We start from the raw sequence: 13,354 nt of genomic DNA on the forward strand, positions 1-13,354 counted from the left end.
CAAATAACTCAATTTCATTTCTTTTTATAGCTGAGTAATATTCCATTGTATATATGTGCCACATCTTCTTTATCCATTCATCTGTCGATGGACGCTTAGGTTGCTTCCATGTGCTGGCTATTGTAAATAGAGCTGCAGTGAACGTTGTGGTACATGACTCTTTGAATTATGGTTTTCTCAGGTATATGCCCAGTAGTGGGATTGCTGGGTCATATGGTAGTTCTATTTTTAGTTTTTTAAGGAACCTCCATACTGTTCTCCATAGTGGCTGTATCAATTTACATTCCCACCAACAGTGCAAGAGGGTTCCCTTTTCTCCACACCCTCTCCAGCATTTATTGTTTGTAGATTTTTTGATGATGGCCATTCTGGCCATCCGTGTGAGGTGATACCTCATTGTAGTTTTGATTTGCATTTCTCTAATGATTAGTGATGTTGAGCATCCTTTTATGTGTTTGTTGGCAGTCTGTATATCTTCTTTGGAGAAATGTCTGTTTAGGTCTTCTGCCCATTTTTGGATTGGGTTTTTTTTTTTTTTGATATTGAGCTGCATGAGCTGCTTGTAAATTTTGGAGATTAGTCCTTTGTCAGTTGCTTCATTTGCAAATATTTTCTCCCATTCTGAGGGTTGTCTTTTTGTCTTGTTTATGGTTTCCATGCTGTGCAAAAGCTTTTAAGTTTCATTAGGTCCCATTTGTTTATTTTTGTTTTTATTTCCATTCCTCTAGGGGGTAGGTCCAAAAGGATCTTGCTGTGATTTATGTCATAGAGTGTTCTGCCTATGTTTTCCTCTAAGAGTTTTATAGTCTGGCCTTACATTTAGGTCTTTAATCCATTTTGAGTTTATTTTTTTGTGTGTGGTGTTGGGGACTGTTCTAATTTCATTCTTTTACATGTAGCTCTCCAGTTTTCCCAGCACCACTTATTGAAGAGGCTGTCTTTTCTCCATTGTATATTCTGCCTCCTTTATCAAAAATAAGGTGACCATATGTGTGTGGGTTTATCTCTGGGCTTTCTGTCCTGTTCCATTGATCTATATTTCTGTTTTTGTGCCAGTACCATACTGTCTTGATTACTGTAGCTTTGCAGTACAGTCTGAAGCCTGGGAGCCTGATTCCTCCAGCTCCGTTTTTCTTTCTCAAAATTGCTTTGGCTATTCAGAGTCTTTTGTGTTTCCATACAAATTGTGAAATTTTTTGTTTTAGTTCTGTGAAAAATGCCATTGGTAGTTTGATAGGGATTGCATTGAATGTGTAGATTGCTTTGGGTAGTATAGTCATTTTCACAGTGTTGATTCTTCCAATCCAAGAACATTGTATATCTCCATCTGTTTGTATCATCTTTAATTTCTTTCATCAGTGTCTTATAATTTTCTGCATACAGCTCTTTTGTCTCCTTAGGAAGGTTTATTCCTAGGTATTTTATTCTTTTTGTTACAATGGTAAATGGGAGTGTTTCCTTAATTTCTCTTTCAGATTTTTCATCATTAGTGTATAGGAATGCAAGAGATTTCTGTGTATTAATTTTGTATCCTGCTACTTTACCAAATTCATTGATTAGCTCTAGTAGTTTTCTGGTGGCATCTTTAGGATTCTCTGTGTATAGTATCATGTCATCTGCAAACAGTGACAGCTTTACTTCTTTTCCAATTTGGATTCCTTTTATTTCTTTTTTTTCTCTGATTGCTGTGGCTAAAACTTCCAAAACTATGTTGAATAATAGTGGTGAGAGTGGGCAACCTTGTCTTGTTCCTGATCTTAGTGGAAATGGTTTCAGTTTTTCACCATTGAGAACAATGTTGGCTGTGGGTTTGTCATATATGGCCTTTATTATGTTAAGTTCCCTCTATGCCTACTTTCTGGAGGGTTTTTATCATAAATGGGTGTTGAATTTTGTCAAAAGCCTTTTCTGCATCTATTGAGATGATCATATGGTTTTTCCCCTTCAGTTTGTTAATATGGTGTATCACATTGATTGATTTGTGTATATTGAAGAATCCTTGCATTCCTGGGATAAACCCCACTTGATCAGGGTGCATGATCCTTTTAATGTGCTGGTTCATTCAGTTTGCTAGTATTTTGTTGAGGGGTTTTGCTTCTGTGTTCATCAGTGATATTGGCCTGATATTTCTTTGTGACATCTTTGTGTGGTTTTGGTATCAGGGTGATGGTGGCCTCGTAGAATGAGTTTGGGAGTGTTCCTCCCTCTGCTATATTTTGGAAGAGTTTGAGAAGGATAGGTGTTAGCTCTTCTCAAAATGTTTGATAGAATTCGCCTGTGAAGCCATCTGGTCCTGGGCTTTTGTTTGTTGGAAGATTTTTAATCACAGTCCCCATTTAAGTGCTTGTGATTGGTCTGTTTATATTTTCTGTTTCTTCCCGGTTCAGTCTCAGAACGTTGTGCTTTTCAAAGAATGTGTCCATTTCTTCCAGGTTGTCCCATTTTATTGGCATAGAGTTGCTTCTAGTAATCTCCAGTGATCCTTTGTATGTCTGCAATGTCAGTTGTTACTTCTCGTTTTTCATTTCTAGTTCTGTTGATTTGAGTCTTCTCCCTTTTTTACCTGATGAGTCTGGCTAATAGTTTATCAATTTTGTTTATCTTCTCAAAGAACCAGCTTTTAGTTTTATTGATCTTTGCTATTGTTTCCTTCATTTCTTTTTCGTTTATTTCTGATCTGATCTTTATGATTTCTTTCCTTCTGCTAACTTTGGGTTTTTTGTTCTTCTTTCTCTAATTGCTTTAGGTGTGTAAGGTTAGGTTGTTTATTTGAGATGTTTCTTGTTTCTTGAGGTAGGATTGTATTGCTGTAAACCTCCCTCTTAGAACTGCTTTTACTGCATCCCATAGGTTTTGGGTTGTCATGTTTTCATTGTCATTTGTTTCTAGGTATTTTTTCATTTCCTCTTTCATTTCTTCAGTGATCTCTTGGTTATTAAGTAGTGTATTGTTTAGCCTCCATGTATTTGTATTTTTTACAATTTTTTTCCTGTAATTGATATCTAGTCTCATACCATTGTGGTTGGAAAAGATACTTGATACGATTTCAATTTTCTTAAATTTACTAAGGCTTGATTTGTGACCCAAGATATGCTCTATCCTGGAGAATGTTCCATGAGCACTTGAGAAGAACATGTATTCTGTTGTTTTTGGATGGAATGTCCTATAAATATCAGTTAAGTCCATCATGTTTAATGTATCATTTAAAGCTTGTGTTTATTTATTTTCATTTTGGATGATCTGTCCATTGGTGAAAGTGGGGTGTTAATGTCCCCTACTATGAATGTGTTCTCAACCTGTCTTGACCTCTGCTTATCTTATAAAATGAAGGTGAGTACTTTTAGTGCTTCCTGGATGCTTTCTAATTCTGGACGCCAAGCTAGATGAGCCAGCTGTGCACCTTCTCTGTGCCTGCACCTGAACAGCTGTGCACACAGTAGGGCAGACCTAATGCCCAGTATGAGTGCATGGGATTAGGTCTGCCCTGTTGTGTCACCAGCTCCAAATGCACGCACAGTGCCAGCCATCCTGATGTGTTTCTTTGGGCGACTCAGGTTTCTGCTCTCAAAACAATCATTTTCACACCTTCTTTGGTCATTTTAAACCTCTTTTCAAAACTTCTCCCCACCTTTCTTCCTCATTCTTAACAAATAAACCTCCCTTCCCACTTCTTAAAAAAAAAAAAAAAAAAGAGCAAGCCTGGAATTCCCTAATCCTCCTGATACCGAAATTAACCTCTTCGAGTCTGCACCCACACGACTCTCCTTCCCCACCCAAACAGAAGATGCCGGTCTCCCCAGCAATGCTTGCACCCCACCCTCTCCTGCACTTACTGTTTCTTCCATGGAAGTTAACATAGCTTTTTTGCCTTTGCTTTTAAGCTTTCTCTCTTTGTCCTGGATTCTCAGCAATTTTATTATGATGTGCCTACATATAGGTTTTTTTGCTTTTTTTGTTTTTGTTTTTTTAAAAATCTTTAGGCTGAGCCACACAGCATGTGGGACTTAGTTCCCAGACCAGGGGTCTAACCCGGATCCCCTGCATTGGCAGTGTGGAGTCTTAACCACTGGACCACCAGGGATGTCCCCATGTAGTTTTATTTTAAAATATTTTCCCTTTGGAATCTGCAGTTAAGGGATGTAACTAAAGTCATCCAGGGTCAGGACTATCACCCGAGTCTTCTTACCTCAAGTCTACTGCTCCTTCAGGACAAGGACACAACACATCATGCCATAATATTTACAGAGACAATTTTTTTTCTTTTTTTTTTTTGTGGTACGCGGGCCTCTCACTGCCGTGGCCTCTCCCGTTGCGGAGCACAGGCTCCGGACGTGCAGGCTCAGTGGCCATGGCTCACGGGCCCAGCCGCTCTGCGGCATGTGGGATCTTCCCGGACCGGGGCACTAACCTGTGTCTCCTGCATCGGCAGGCGGACTCTCAACCCCTGCGCCACCAGGGAAGCCCCAGAGACAACTTTTTAAATGAAAATACTTCATGCGCTTTCTTTATTCATTTCATAAATGTTTCTTCAGGATTTACCATGAGCCAGGCCCTGAGCTGGCGCTGGAGATTTGATAGAGGGCAGAAACGTGCAGGGTCCCTGCTGTCCTCGAGCTCCAGCCGAATGGGAGAGATGGATGTGACCGTCCTTCAGGGATACTTGCTTTTGCTCCAGCGCACCACCAGGATGGAGGCCAGGAGTCTTTGCCCATCCAGTACTGAGCTCATTCAGAGCTGAGTTTCAGCCTCTAGGAGGACTGGTCTGCTTCCAGGGCACTCGGACTCCCAGGAGGAAAGCCTTTGAGGGGTCCCAGCCAAGGGTCTGGACATTTACCAGGCCCCTCCTCTGTGGTGGGCCTGAACTCCAGTTTCTTCTCTCTAGTAAGGTGAAACTTCCGAAGGTGTTTTTAAACTACTCAGCCTCTTAGCATCGGCTTCCAACTCAGCAAAGACCTTGAGGGGGAAAAGCAGCCTTGAGCATCACTCTCACCTAGTGTGTCTCCCTTTTCTCCTCAAGTTCTGTACTTCTTCACAGCCCCCAGCACTTGGGTTGGTCACTGTGCCCAGCTCCGGAGCCTCACAGCCTTTCCGCCTGTACTGCTAACCTACCAACAGATGCCTCAGAGGGAAACACAGCCAGGATGTCAGGCTCACCTGACTGCGCGCCTCTTTAGTATTGTGGACCCTGGCACCCTGGCTGTCCCGGTAGCTCTACAGTGCCTTCAAACTGCTTGTCGTTCAATTCAGTTTTCTACTTGTTCTTGGCAGAAGAGTTGGTGTAGTACAGTTTAGACTGACGTAGCCTGGGGTGGAGTCCCGTGATGAGTGCAGGTTACTTATCAGAACTTTTAACACCTACCTTCAGCTTTTCTTAAGCAGCTCACACCTCTTGCCAAGCCTCCCTCCCCATCACCTTCTGTCTGCACTCTTTTCATGCGGTCTCACCACTCCACGCCTTTCCGGGTGTGTGAAATTTAAAAACTGTTTCCCCTCCCAACAGTTGCATGGGTGTTGTTGGTGGATAACATTTTTCAGGGCCAGTGACTGGGTGTGGTGAAAGTGGTTGGGTTCTTGGCATGAGCTAGTTCAGGTTCAGGGCCCTCTAAGTTGTTGGTTTTGTTTTGATCTCTCTCTAGTGAGAGAGACTCGCGCTTTCTTCTTAGCTTGTTTCCAGGATGTTTTACAGTGTCGAGGAACCAGTTGGGAAGGTGGGAATCACATGGGGTTCCCTCTGTCTATAGAGTCGTCACTGAGATTGGTTGCATGCACAGGGTGGCAAATTCCTAAGCAAATTTAACAGTGATGAGGTGGTTGGTTCTGTCACTTGTGCTACTTCTCCACATCACCTCAGCTTAGGGTGCCCTAACTTACGGTGGTAGTTCTGTTGGTCATTCTGGGGACCCATTAAAAATGTAAACACAATCTATTGTTGTCTTTGCACATTGTACGTACTCTCGTCCATGTACGCCTCACCATAACCCAGTGAGAACAGGACTGATTTTCCCACTTGGACTCTGAGTCCAGCAGCCTCTGATCCCGGTCATTCGGCCCCCGGCACCGCGCTGCTCTCCCCAGGGCTCCTCCTGCCATGGGGTTATTATCCGCCCTTGGAGATTTAGCTTTGCAGAACTGCACGGGAGACAGTCCACTGCTTCCCAAGTGGTCTGTGTTCAAGAATGAGACTGCGCAACCCGTACTGCTAGGCAAACACCGCATCTGGGCAAGACAGGCCCTTCTGAGGACTCCTCGTCTCCTTAAGACAGAGTATGTGGCAACTTACTTTGCAAAGTACAAGCTGGCTGGTGTGTTATTAACTTACCATGAGTCAGGACGCATGCTCTGTATAAATTTTGATTTATTTGTTATCTTGAAACCAGAACTGCAAAAAAATTGATTAACTGTGAAGTAACATTATATCTGTCATTCTTGATTTCAGGGAAGTTTAATTAGCATTAACAGCACTTGTACAGAGATGGGCAGTTTTGACAACGCAAATGTCACTGGAGAGATAGAACTTGCCATTCGCTACTGCTTCAGAACTCGTTCTTTAGAAATATGCATCAAGGCCTGTAAGAACCTTGCCTATGGGGAGGAAAAGAAGAAAAAGTGCAATCCGTAAGTTTCTTTGTCTAAGTTTTGGCATATAATAATAGACATATTGATTCTAAAGTTCATATGGAAAAATGAAAGTCCAAGAATAACCAAGGTAATTGTAAATATGTATATAAATAAAAACAAAAGGACATGTTAAGAATTATCATAAAGCTTAGTAATTCAGGGTTTCCCCAGTGGCACAGTGGTTGAGAATCCACCTGCCAATGCAGGGGACATGGGTTTGATCCCTGGCCCGGGAAGATCCCACATGCCGCGGAGCAACTAAGCCCGTGCGCCACAACTACTGAGCCTGTGCTCTAGAGCCCGTGAGCCACAACTACTGAGCCTGCGTGCCACAACTACTGAAGCCCGCACGCCTAGAGCCTGTGCTCCACAATGAGAGAAGCCACTGCAATGAGAAGCCCACGCACCACAACGAAGAGTAGCCCCCAGTCACCGCAACTAGAGAAAGCCCACGCGTGGCAGGGAAGACCCAACACAGCCAAAAATAAATAAATAAATAAAATTTAAAAAAAGAAAAAAGCTTAGTAATTCCAACAACGTGTTATGGATGCAAGGATAGACAAGGAGGTCAGTAGAGCAGAATCAAAAGTCCAAATACAGATCTTAGCATACATGGGAACTTAAATGATTGAGAGGCTACTAATAATCAATGCAGAAAAGGTGGACTTCAATAAATGGTGCTGGGAAATTTGATTTTCTGTGTAGGAAAAATAAAATCCTGTCTCACACAATCCATAAAGAGATTAATTTTTTTCCAGTCGGTAGATATGAAATGTCTCATTATTTTAACACGCACCTCACTGATTAATAACAAAGATGAGCAACCTTATGTATATGAATTAATCACTTAAGATACACTCCCCTTCTATGAACTCCCCATTTCATATCTTTTGTCCAATTTTCTATCGAATTGTTTGTCATTTAAGAATTTATTTACAGGAGTTTGGGTTTTTTTTTTTTTGCGGTACGCGGGCCTCTCACTGTTGTGGCCTCTCCCATCGCGGAGCACAGCCTCCGGACGTGCAGGCTCAGCGGCCATGGCTCATCCACGGCATGTGGGATCCTCCCAGACCGGGGCACGAACCCGTGTCCCCTGCATCAGCAGGCGGACTCTCAACCACTGCGCCACCAGGGAAGCCCAGGAGTTTGGCTTTTTAAAAATCCATTTTCAAGACAGTTCTCCATTGGTTCTACATATTGCACATGTCTTCTCTTAGCTTTACTTGTTTTCTGACATTGTTTATGATGACTTTTCTTATAAAGAATTTAATGTCCAATTTATCCTTCTTTTCCTTTAAAATGTCTGCTGTTTGAGTCTGTAGGAGAATTCCACCTGAAGGTTATAAATACATTCTTCTCTGTTTTCTTCTATTAGAGTTTTTTCCCACTTAGATCCTTTCATATTAGAGCTGGAATTGATTTTCTGTGCATGGTTTAAGGTACAGACCACATTTTGGCCTTTTTTTTCCCCCACCATGGAACGTTTTTAGCACACTGTTTTCAGGACCAGGTAGGCGAAAGGAATGGATTGTTGGTCCAATCAAACTCTCCTCTGCTCTGCAATCTTCAGTAGCTCCTCAGTGCCAGACAAATTAGGTGCATCACTATAGCACCTATGGCTCTCCATAACAGATTCCTCCTATATTTCTAGTCGTCTTTTATTCCCCTATCTGTACCTTCTGCTCTGGAGAAATTGGAATAGTCACTGTTCCAAAACGATCCCCTGACTTTTACCAAATACGAGGCTTTTCTCATGTTTGTTCTGAGACTGTTTCTCCTGTGCTACTCCCATAAGTGGAAATTGCAATCCTGTCCATTCTTCAGACTCATCTCCAATCCCATCAGCTCCATTTATTCAATCCTTGACCTTCCAAGCATGTTGGGTCTCTCCCATAATTCTCTACAGGGTTTGACCTCTGATAAGTTATTCAACCTCTCCATATCTTGGTGTCCTCACTGTAACATGGAGGTTATATTATCACCTACTTCAAAGCATTGTTGTGGTGTTTCCCTGAACTAGCCTGCATTAAGTCTTCAGAACAGTGTTGAGAACGTAATAAACATTCAACAAATATTATTCTTAAGCAGGTGAGGTGGGAAGTGCATAGAGAAGTAGACCTAAAATCCACATAGGGATCCCTTGAGGCTTTGGCCAAATACTAAGCTGTTCAGATACAGGACAAGATTTCATGAGGTCTGTCAGAGGGGAGCTACTGGAGGGTGGTAAGTGGAATGAAAAATCTGGGAGTTGCACAGTGCTGGGAAAGATTGGTGTGTTTTTTTTTTTTTTTTTAATTTTATTTTTGGCTGTGTTGGGTCTTCATTGCTGCATGCAGGCTTTCTCTAGTTGGGGCGAGTGGGGCTACTCTTCGTGGTGTGTGGGCTTCTCACTGCAGTGGCTTCTCTTGTTGTGGACTATGGGCTCTAGGCACGCGGGCTTCAGTAGTTGTAGCATGTGGGCTCAGTAGTTGTGGCTCGTGGGCTCTAGAGCACAGGCTCAGTAGTTGTGGTGCACGGGCTTAGTTGCTCCGTGACAGGTGGGATCTTCCCAGACCAGGGGTCGAACCCATGTCCCCTGCATTGGCAGGTGGATTCTTAACCACTGTGCCACCAGAGAAGTCCCAAGATTGGCGTTCTGACCAAAGTGGAGTGGGGCATTGAGTGGACCCCAGGAAAGAAAAGCTTAGTATTAGGGCTTCTCTAACCCACCCTAACTAAGCAAAATCAATCCTTGTTAGGATCAAACTGAGTTTCCAGTAAGTGAAATGCCTGCTAGAACAAAACTCAATACTTTGTAAAGGAAACACATGGTCAAGAGAGGATTCTGAAAGATGGCAGAGTAGGAGGCCTCAGGAATCCATCTGCCCCTGTAGACAGCTGCACTGGCAGAATCTGTCTGATGGAACTGTTTTGGAATTCTGGAGTCTTTTGAAGGCTTTCAGCTTCCTAGGGGAAGTGTTGGATGGTAAATTGAGATTAATGTCAGTCAATTCCAGCTCTTAGCGCAGTGTTAACTACCCATCCCCCCTATGCCCAACCCCTTGGCGGACAGCTGTGCATATGTTCCTAGAGCAGCTTGAACACAGCTTGTAGGAGCCAGATGGGCAAAGGATCCTGTCCTCCAAATATCAGGGACCTGTTCTCTGATTGCTGGTTCTTATTGCAGAGGTACAAAAAAAAACTGGCAGGCAGCCATTGTTGTTTCACCTCCCCCCATTGTTGCAATCCCCTCCTCCTTGGGCTGAAGTGATTTACAAAGTATTTAAAGGGCCAGTGCCCTTATTTGTCTCCCTTCTGCATTTTTATCTTTTTCCCCTTCTTGGGAACTGGATACTAAAGACCAGGACATTCAAGAGTAACTGTATATACAAGGAAAATTTAAAAGTGACCACACATGCCCAGGGAAAGGTTCACGTTCAGAAAAGATCTGAGAAGATCTTAATTTTACACTTCAGGCTGATCCTTGGCACAGAGACAGTCTGCATCAATAAATTTATGAAAAACCCAATTGAAAAACCAATAACAAAAAACAGCAAACCCTGGGGAAGGGGGAGAATCTGATTTCCAGAGTTAACATATTATTAGACACTGTTGTCCAGTGTTCAACAAAAAAAAAATCACAAGGCATATAAAGAAACAGGAAAGTATGGTTCATTCAAAGGGAAAAAATAAATCAACAGAAACTGTCCCTGAAAGAGATCTGATGGTAGGTTTACTAGACAAAGACTTGAAAACAACTGTTTTAAGGATGCTCAAAGAACTAATGAAAGATGTGGAGAAAATCAAGAAATTGATGTATGAACAAAACAGAAATATCAATAAAGAGATTGAAAACCTTAAACAACAAAATATTTACTAGAGGGGTTCAAAGGTAGGTATGAGCAGGTAAAAGAAAGAATAGGTGGGCTTCCCTGGTGGTGCAGTGGTTAAGAATCCACCTGCCAATGCAGGGGACACGGGTTCGAGCCCTGGTCCGGGAAGATCCCACATGCCGTCGAGCAACTAAGCCTGTGCGCCACAACTACTGAGGCCTGTGCGCCTAGAGCCTGTGCTCTGCAACAAGAGAAGCCACCGTGATGAGAAGCCCTCACACTGCAATGAAGAGTAGCCCCCACTCACCACAACTAGAGAAAAGCCCATGCGCAGCAACGAAGACCAACACAGCCAAAAATAAATTAATTTAAAAACAAAAGAATAGGTGAACTTGAAGATAGGATGAAGGAAATTACTGAGTCTGAGGAACAGAAAGACAAAAGATTAAAGAAAAGCAAACAGAACCTAAAGGACCTTCTGGACACCATTAAGTGGACCAACATAAGCAACATATGTCCCAGAAGGAGGAGAGAGACAGCAAGGGGCAGAGAGAATACTCGAAGGAATAATGGCTGAAAACTACCCCAATTTGATGAAAGACATGAATATAAACATCAAAGAAGCTCTTTGAACTCCAAGTATGATGAACTCAAAGACACCCACACTGAGACACATCATAAACCAACATTTGAAAGACAAAGACAAAGAATCTTGAAAGCAGCAAGAAAGCGAATCGTCATGTACTAGGGATCCTCAATAAGATTATCAGCGATTCCCATCAGAAACTTTAGAGGCCAGAAGGCAGTGGGTCAATATATTCAAGGTGCTAAAAGGAAAAACAAACACAGCACAACTGTTCTTCAAAAGTGAGGGAGAAATTACAACATCCTCAGCCAAACAGAAGGTGAGAGAGTGCATGAAATGACACTAGATGGTAACTTAAGACATATGAAAAGATCTCAATAAAAGCAAATATTACTAGCAATTATAAAAGCAAGTATTATTGTAACAGTGGTAAGTAATTCCACTTTTTGTTTTTTATATGACTTCGGACATTTTAAAAGGTTATTGGTCTCTTATTGTCATTTTGGTTTGTAACTCCACGCTTTGTTTTCGAGATAATTTAAGAGACTAATGCATTTAAAAGAATTCTTACTTTGTGTTTTTGGTCACACATGTATACAGATGTATTTTTGTGACATCAGCAGTGGAAAGAGGTGAGGATGGAGCTGAGAAGGAGTAGAGCTCTTGTATGTTACTGAGGTTAAGTTGGTATAAATTCAAATTAGAGTGTTATAACTTTAGGATATTAAATGTAATCCCCTTGGTAACCACAGAGAAAACAGCTATAGAACAAAAACCAAAACAAAAGAAATGAGAAAGGAATTTAAACATTTCACCACAGAAAATCAACTGAACACAAAAGAATACAGTATAAGGGCTTCCCTGGTGGCGCAGTGGTTGAGAGTCCGCCTGCCGATGCAGGGGACGCGGGTTCGTGCCCCGGTCCGGGAAGATCCCACATGCCGCGGAGCGGCTGGGCCCGTGAGCCATGGCCGCTGAGCCTGCGCGTCCGGAGCCTGTGCTCCGCAACGGGAGAGGCCACAGCAGTGAGAGGCCTGCGTACTGCAAAAAAAAAAAAAAAAAAGAAGTAAGGCAGAAAGTGAGGGACAGAAAAGCTATAAGGCAAAAGAAACAGCAAATGACAGAAGTACTTCTTATCAGTAATTTAAATACAAATGAACTTGACTCTCCAGTCAAAAGACAGAAATTGGCAGAATGGCTAAAAACATGAGATCCAACTATACGCCATCTACAAGAGACTCACTTGAGGTCCAAAGACACAAGTGGAAGATATTCCATGCAGATGGTAACCAAGAGTGAGCAAGGTGGCTGTACCAGTATCAGGCAAAATCGGCTTTAAGTCAGACAAGCTTAGAAAAGATAAAGGCATTCTGTATTAATAGGTTCAGTACAGCAAGATGATGTAACAATTACAAATGTCTGTGTACCTAATGACAGACCATCAAGAGACAAGAAGCAACACCTGACGGAATTGAAGGGAGAAATAGTTCTACAGTAATAGTTGGAAATGTCAATACTCCGCTCTCAGTAACGGATAGGACATCCAGACAGAGGATAAGAAAGGAAATAGAGGACTTAAGGACTAGATACATGGGTGTGTATTTTATTGTAATGCTTTAAGCTATACAGGTATATTTTATATCTCCTGTTTAACATGTGTGAGGGGTCTCGTAATGATCAACAATTTAAGAGTCAACGAACAGTGAGGTATTGGTGACCATGAGCCTTGAGTACTTTTCCAAGAAGTTTGCTGAAAGCGGGGAAGAGGCCTGAGACTGGGGCTCCAGGGGGAACCCAGGTCGAGGGAGGGTTCCTGCTCTTTATTGCTTTGAGAAAGTTGAGCCTGTTTCTAGCCTGTGGGTACAGGACCTGGGCAAGTGGTGTCACTGCATCAATAAAGCTGCTGGGAGAGCCAGGAAGGGCAGTCTTGGGACCTGAGTGGAGGGACTGGCCTGGGACGGAGCTTCATGGAGTGGGCAGGGGGCAGTGCGGGGCTGGCCTTGGTCAGGCTTCCTCTGCTGGCGTGGTCTCCAGACCCAGGGACAGGGCTCGGGAACACCGGTCCTCAGCAGGCAGGACGCAGTGTCTGAGGCCACACAAGGAAAACCAAAGTGTGAGACATACACTTTCCATTTCAACTTTTTTTTCTTGAGGGTTGGGGAGGTACGTGGAGGGAGGATAAGCTGGCACACAGCCTCGGCATCCAGGTGGGTTAGACATCTGCCACCCACAGAGCCCTGGGAGCCTCTGGTTCCCTGGTGGTTACCCAGTGACAGGTGATGGATTCCAGGAGTAGGGCATGAGGAAAGCAGGGAGCTTCACACCCCCAGGAACATTC

The 13,354-nt window shown here is 42.9% G+C and overlaps 1 protein-coding gene across 4 annotated transcripts in view; it reads left to right on the forward strand.

The window, feature by feature from the left end:
• The window catches only part of SYTL3 (synaptotagmin like 3), an 86,563-nt gene that overhangs the window by 63,594 nt on the left and 9,615 nt on the right, over positions 1-13,354 (forward strand). For all 4 annotated transcript variants that reach the window (XM_029223954.1, XM_029223958.1, XM_029223957.1 and 1 more), the window contains one exon: positions 6,437-6,615. In XM_029223954.1, coding sequence (XP_029079787.1) covers positions 6,437-6,615 — 179 coding nt within the window. The remainder of the gene's footprint in view (positions 1-6,436; positions 6,616-13,354) is intronic.

The sequence above is a fragment of the Monodon monoceros genome, unplaced genomic scaffold (genome assembly GCF_005190385.1).
Source record: "Monodon monoceros isolate NGI ecotype Baffin Bay Population unplaced genomic scaffold, NGI_Narwhal_1 Super_Scaffold_15, whole genome shotgun sequence".
NCBI lineage: Eukaryota > Metazoa > Chordata > Mammalia > Artiodactyla > Monodontidae > Monodon > Monodon monoceros.